Source organism: Ceratosolen solmsi, unplaced genomic scaffold (genome assembly GCF_000503995.2).
Source record: "Ceratosolen solmsi marchali unplaced genomic scaffold, CerSol_1.0 scaffold7, whole genome shotgun sequence".
NCBI classification, from domain to species: Eukaryota; Metazoa; Arthropoda; class Insecta; order Hymenoptera; family Agaonidae; genus Ceratosolen; species Ceratosolen solmsi.
Genome location: NW_011948413.1, coordinates 9,581,347 through 9,588,141, shown reverse-complemented (window position 1 = coordinate 9,588,141; position 6,795 = coordinate 9,581,347). Strand labels below are relative to the sequence as shown.

Sequence of the window (6,795 nt, the reverse complement as noted above, 5' to 3'; positions counted from 1 at the left end):
AATTTTACATTAATTGTCATTTATCTCTTAGTAAAAAAAAAAAAAAAAAACGAGTAAATATCAATTTTTCCAAGTTCCCTTCAATTCAACATTATATAATATTTTCATCGCCCGTAATAAAAATGAAAGACAGTGTACTAAGTTTTTCCCCCATTGTCTTAATTGGCATAACATTTGTGCATGGAAACGTAGTGAACCCTTGAAGTATCTTAAGAAAGGAAGAAAAAAAAATTAAATTAAGCCAATTGAATCGGCAATGCCAAAAAACAAATATTTGACTCTCGAGCTCTTTAGTCGTGCATGCATCATCTCATGCTCAGCCCAATAATATTTCCTAAAGAAATTTCATCTCACTCTACAACACATTAAAATCTCTTTATACACCGATCGATCACTGTAATGAAAGTCATCAATTGCGAAGTCTAACGTGGCTTGCAGCAAGAGACTGTGAAATTCTCGCGATCGATAATTCGAAATTGATAATTCTTGTACGTGGTGAAGTCTTCCTCGCGCATTTTACAGCAATAATCGTAGATCATCTTGACAACCGGTGGAAAGCCCACGATATTGGCCGCTTTGGCAATGTCATCGTAATACGCCCACTGTCGGTCGGACATTTTGTTGATGTGTCTTATCTGTGAAAATAAGCGACTGAGCGTGATGTAAGCGATATTTTACACGGTTTTTAAAAACTTTCATTATGGGCATTTATTTATTTTTTGGTACGTATGTTTTAAGGCTCTAGTATTATATGAAACCGGCTTGTCAATAATGTAAACAGTGAGGCTAAAGGTTGTAGACGGATAGATGGACAATTTTAAAAACTTGATTCATTGACAAGATGATTGAGAATAGTTTCTTTTGTTTCTATTAATTGAAAAGTGCGCATAAACGTTTAAATTATTCTAATATTTTTGTTATTGTTATTGTTGTCGTCGTCGTCGTCGTCGTCGTCGTCGTCGTCGTCGTCGTCGTCGTCGTCGTTGTTGTTGTTGTTTTGTTGTTTTGTTGTTGTCGTCGCAGACCATCCGAGTCGATGTGTGAGATAAAAAATATAATACTCAATATAAAATACCGATTAAATCTATATACTAATATATCCCTTGAAATGATTTATTTTTTATTATTTATTGTTTCTGATGATATACTATAAAATTTGCATAAAACAAATTATTAATTAATATTATGACGATTTATTCGTATATGTTATTCAAGCATATGATAAAAATGTTGAAATATTTATGGTTCTAATTATGGTTGAAATTTATTAATCATCCATTCCTTTCGTAACTAAATTAAACTAAATAGCTAATGATTATTGAGAAACACAAACCCATATATACGTTTCTTTCCTTTTTTTTTTTCACGTAACCGAAGAACATCTATAATTACTTTAAATTTAAATTATTAATTATATCATATTTGTGCCTAAAATTTTGTTGTTCATAAAACAAAAATATTGTCTTTAGATTTCTTACATACTTATGATTTAAAATTCAATACATATTTTAAGGAAAATGCTAAAAATTAAATAGCAACGGTATAACGGTTTTTAATTACAAGTGTAAATACAAAAAAATTCTTATTTCCAAACATATTCAATCTAACCATCTTAATTAATCTCTCTTATATAAGAATTATTGTATTCGATGCCAAATTGTGCAGAATATCATTATTAAATTAAAAAGGAAAAAAAAAGAAAAAAACCTTTACTTTTAAGCAGCTAATTATTGAATCTATTAATTAATGTTTTTATATATTGGCATATAAAAGCACCTATCATTTTTCTTACATGATTATTCAATTAATTTATAATTTAACTAATTTAATTTTAGTAAAATTGGATTGTAGATTTTTCTTAACTTCATTATAGAGAAAAAATCGATAAAACTTACAGCAATTCCTTGCTCCAATAGACTTTTTTTTTCCAATTCATACTCTTCGTACATTTGTTTTGAGCTCGGAAGCTTAACGCGTCCTTCAATTAATCCTAAAATATACTGTGTCTGTATGTGAAACATTGGAAAGGGTACAACGATAGCAGGTAAGCCCATAAAGAAGAGATTGGGCCAGTCCATATGAACTAAATGCTTGTAAATTGGCTCAACGTGATTGTTGTCGGTACGTACCTCGACTTTGGATGACAGAAAAGGATAGGTGAAGTTGTAACCTAATTTATTATATACGAACGAGTTAGCTATAGTTAGAGTTATTTTTATGAAGTTTATAAGCTTTGATTTACAATAATCTAGAATTTGTAATTCTATTTTATATATTGTAAATTGTAAAATTAAAACTTAATTGTAATTATTCATAATTATTAATACATAATATTATTTTACGTTATATTTAATAGATCCATTTAAATAAGGTAAACAGATTCTGATTATTTTAAAATCACCATAAGTTACAAATATCCTTGTGCAATTCATCGCGTTCTTTCACTTTTCATTATTGACATTTATAACAATTATTAAATTTTATAAATTTTTATTATTTAATTTGGATAAATAAATAAATATAAATTACAAATAAAATTCATTACCGGTACAATAGATAAGTACATCGATCTGAGCAGATGATCCATCGCGGAAAATGAACGAATTCTCATTTATGTGATCAATGCCAAACCTCTGTTCCACGTTTTTTAACATTTTCGTGTCCAATTGTTCTGGTAGATTATGACTTAAATAAATCTAAAATCCATATAAAGATTAAATTTTATTATTATTATCATTATTATCATTGTTATTATCGTTATCATCATCTATTATTATTATTATTATTATTGTTATTGTTATTACTATTATTATCATCATCATCATTATTATTCTTATTCTTATTCTTATTCTTATTCTTATTATTATTATTATTATTATTATGATTATTATTATTATAGATGAATTCGTTGAATTTTATTTGTAAAAAACCGCCAATATCATACAAGAGTAAAATTGATTGAAAATGTTTTTACCGAATGAATACTAAGCATTCAAAATACTAGGCATAAAAAATATTAAACCAATAAGAAATGTTAAATATATATATATATATATATATATATATATATATATACATATATATTATAAATTTTACATTTATATTTTAAAACTATCTTCTAATTGTCTTGTGAAATAATAAATAAATTATTTCTATTGTAATGTCTGATTTATGAAGTAAAATAAGAAAAAACACATAATTGGTTTTTCTATTTTAGATGTTGATGAAAATTTCTTCATAACGGAAAATTGCGATTGAAGAAATAAGTATTTATTTCTTAATTAGTTTATTAGTTACTTTGTATGAAAAAGATAGAGACGGAGATTTCAAATCAAAGCCGTTAATATAATTCATAATCTTAGTGATAAGCATGTATTTGAAATATCGTATCAATCACTCGTCATGAACTAATGATAATGAACTCGAAAGCAAGATAATACTTAAATACATCAAAGAATAACAATTAAATTACAATTGCATTTTATTCGCGATTCGCTTGAACGAGTTTTACAGAGTATGGATTCTTGATTCGCGTCGTACACAAACAAACCTTTCTGGCGTGCTTGGAAACCTCGATGCAGATGTCAATTCCAGACCAGGAGGCGCCCAGTATGCACACATTCTTACCGGAGTAGTTCTCGGGCAGCCTGTACTGATGACTGTGTAAGGATGTGCCTTTAAAACCCTCGATGCCGGGGATCGGCGGGACGTGGCCGACGGTGTAGTGGCCGTTGCAAAGGACGACCGCGTCGTAGGTTTTGACCGTCCGGACGCGTGTCGCTAGATCTGTGTAGGTCACCGACCAAATCACCTGACCGTTCGACAACTTCTCCGGTTCCACGTGATTCACCAACGTGTTCAACTGTTTCGTAGTACTTTTAGTTTATTGCCGGTGAAAGTGTCTTTATTACATTGCCTATTTGGATTTTCTACTTTTACGCTCGACGCATATCATTTGGACGATTCGACTGTTTTTCAATTTATTTGTATTTGCAACAATTCTTCGCGATAATTCTTTCAGTATTGTTTCACTTTATAAGTTTGAAATAATATATATATATATATATATATATATATATATATTTGTATATGCTAAGTATACCAGTAATGTTTGGTAAAAATTACTAGTCGATGTGGCATTGTATAATCCATTCAAATATCTATTAAAGAATTTTGGAAGATAGACACGGATAATACGCGATGTACGTTCGGTAAAGAGACAATATTATGTATGATGTATGTAATCGAGAAATTTGAAATGATCGAAATAATAGTTAACGATTGAAAAAAAAAATTGCCAAAAAATGCCTCATAGTCCTATAATAAATTCATTTACATTAAGAAAGCTACAAATGTAATTTATATTTTGTGATTAATCAATATATTATCAGAAATATTATAAGTGAGTAAATCGGCAATTTAGATGAAAAAAGAACAGATTCTCGCGACTTAAGAATTAAATAGTGTGAATATACACTTATATACATATATTTTGTTGCGTCATATTGCAAGTATTAAAATAGAAAAAGGTTTTAAGAATATTTGTATGAGTTTTATTTTAAATTATGTATATCTCAATTCTATATGATATTTCTGACTATAAACATTGATTTTTTTTCTATGAATTGTAAAATCATTGCTTTTCAAATAAATTATATCGTACTTTAATTTTAGCAACTGTTCTCAAATACAATAATGGAAAATATTAATTTGTAAATGTATTTGTAGCCTGTTACTTTGTATTTGATATTATGCTTCTCTACGGATGATCACGTCTATCACGTGAATTTCAAATCGTTCGACTTTATCTGTTAATCTCAATGCACTGAAAATAGAATAAACCTATAAGCGAGCCATTTATGATAAACATGTAATATAATTTTTATTATGTTCGATATAATTCTATGGCTCTTAACACGACCAGATCTCGCGTAATTAGTTACAAAATGCATTAGAGGAAAATGAATGTGAAAAGGATTTAGAGGCGTATGCGCGCTTGCTCACCTTGATATGTGGATAAAGATTAAAGTGCTTGGAGTAGTCCAAAAGATACTGTCGAATCACGCTGTGGTGAACGAAGGATGGACCTTGACGGTCCTTGAAAGGAAAATCCGGAATCTCCATAATTTCCTTCGGCAAATTGGTTCTGTGATAAAAAAAGTTTAGTTTTGGCACTACCTCGATAGAATGCAATTCGAAGCGAAAACAGAACAAAACACAAAACACAAAATGCAAAAACCATAAAAGAAAAAACAGAGAAATGAAGAGGAAGAAGAAGAAGAAGAAGAAGAAGAAGAAGATGATGATGATGATGATGATGATGATGATGATGATGATGATGATGATGATGATGATGATGATGATGATGATGATGATGAAGATGATGAAAAAAAGAAATACTAAAAGAAAAGAAAAAGTGTGTCCTTGTCGATAGCTAAACAGTGTACATACCAATTGCATGGCCAACAAAGGTTAATGTCCACGTCAATAAGATACGTAAACATATTCTTACTTATTATCCAATTGATATGCATTTCACTTCTCATGCCCGCCGATACTAAGCATGCAAACGTAAAATTAACGATAAAAAGCGCGATCCATAACTGCTGCTTAATTATGTATTACATCCCAATTAAAGCAAGACGTTATCAATACATTAACCATCGGTTTTGCCGCTTTAGCTCGGCCCTTCTGCTAGCGCATCCATCCACCAAATTCGTTTGGCAATTTCCACTTGGCAGGCTTCGACTGCCCAATCAAAAGCTCATACACCCACCAACCTTAGGTTCTTGTACATGCTGCTGTGCACGGGTAGGCCATTTCTGTCCGTCTCGGTTTCGTCGGTGTACACCCAAGTGCCGCCGATCTGCCCGGTCTGCTCGAACAGGCTGACGCTGTAGATCTCCGGGCGGGAGGTCGCGTGCCTCGCGACGACGAGACCGGCCACGCCGCCGCCAATTATCGCCACCCGCGTCTTGCTGCTCGGCATTTTCGCCGCTGTTGCCGTTGCTGGTACCGCTGTTGTAGCTGCTCCGCCTCACGGGGGTGCTCCCGCCAATTACGCCTGTCTCACGCCTGTAAAAGCATAACGAGTTTCAAGCATCTGCGGGGATGACGTTGGGAGGGCGCGACGACTGGAGGAAAGTTTCCATCTCTCTATCGAGACTCTACGTGCGCATCAAAATACATGAGTTTGTCGGCATTAGGTCGGAGTAACCCTTACACTATCCAGTTACCAATGCTCGCAACCCCACGAACTCTTGCACTGTCTACAACTACTAGCCGTAATGAATTATTCGTCACTCGCAAAGGTTACTCGCTACACAGCCAATTAATTGGCCCTGCATCGCGTGACCCCGAAGGCTCTCTTGGCCATTTAACGGGGCACAAAGCCTGGCAATCCCAAGGCGCACTGACCTAGAATCGAGGCCGATTTCTCTTCCAACTCCTTCCGTATCGCGTGCTAGTGCAAGAGATCTCCTCGTGGTGCGCGCGGCTAAGAGGCTCGATAAGCGCGGAGATCGGACTGTCGCTGCATCGGCAACTGGCTCCGATCGCCGTCGATGTTTCCCCACCGGCGGCTGCGGTCGGGAGCAAAAACGGCCGCCCGGGGAGGGAAGGGACAGAGCCGCGAGGGTGCATCGATGCCGGAGAGAGGGAAGCCCCAGGCGCGTCCACTCGCTTTCTTCCTTTCCATTTTTTCTTCTTCGTCCTCTCTCTCTCTCTCACTAACTCTCTCTCTCTCTCTCTCTCTTTTTTTTTTTTACGCCTTTTAATCTCCGCATTTCCCACGCT

The 6,795-nt window shown here is 33.8% G+C and overlaps 1 protein-coding gene across 1 annotated transcript; it reads right to left on the bottom strand.

Moving 5' to 3' along the window:
• Window positions 1-244: 244 nt before the first annotated feature.
• Window positions 245-6,557, bottom strand: LOC105367444 (flavin-containing monooxygenase FMO GS-OX-like 4). Its single transcript, XM_011506151.1, has 6 exons — window positions 5,781-6,557; window positions 5,005-5,146; window positions 3,551-3,862; window positions 2,546-2,696; window positions 1,896-2,170; window positions 245-635 (listed from the first exon to the last, which is right to left on the bottom strand). The coding sequence occupies exons 1-6, from the start codon at window positions 5,987-5,989 to the stop codon at window positions 423-425; spliced, it is 1,302 nt and encodes a 433-aa protein (XP_011504453.1). The 5' UTR covers window positions 5,990-6,557; the 3' UTR covers window positions 245-422.
• Window positions 6,558-6,795: the final 238 nt, after the last annotated feature.

Bases quoted from the DNA above. Each gene is read 5' to 3' on its own strand.
- LOC105367444 (XM_011506151.1), bottom strand. From the start codon at position 5,989: ATGCCGAGCAGCAAGACGCGGGTGGCGATAATTGGCGGCGGCGTGGCC. The intron at 5,147-5,780 runs GTTGGTGGGTGT...TTTTTATCACAG, and splicing joins AGCATGTACAAGAACCTAAG to AACCAATTTGCCGAAGGAAA. The intron at 636-1,895 runs GTAAGTTTTATC...TTATTTTCACAG, and splicing joins TATTGGAGCAAGGAATTGCT to ATAAGACACATCAACAAAAT.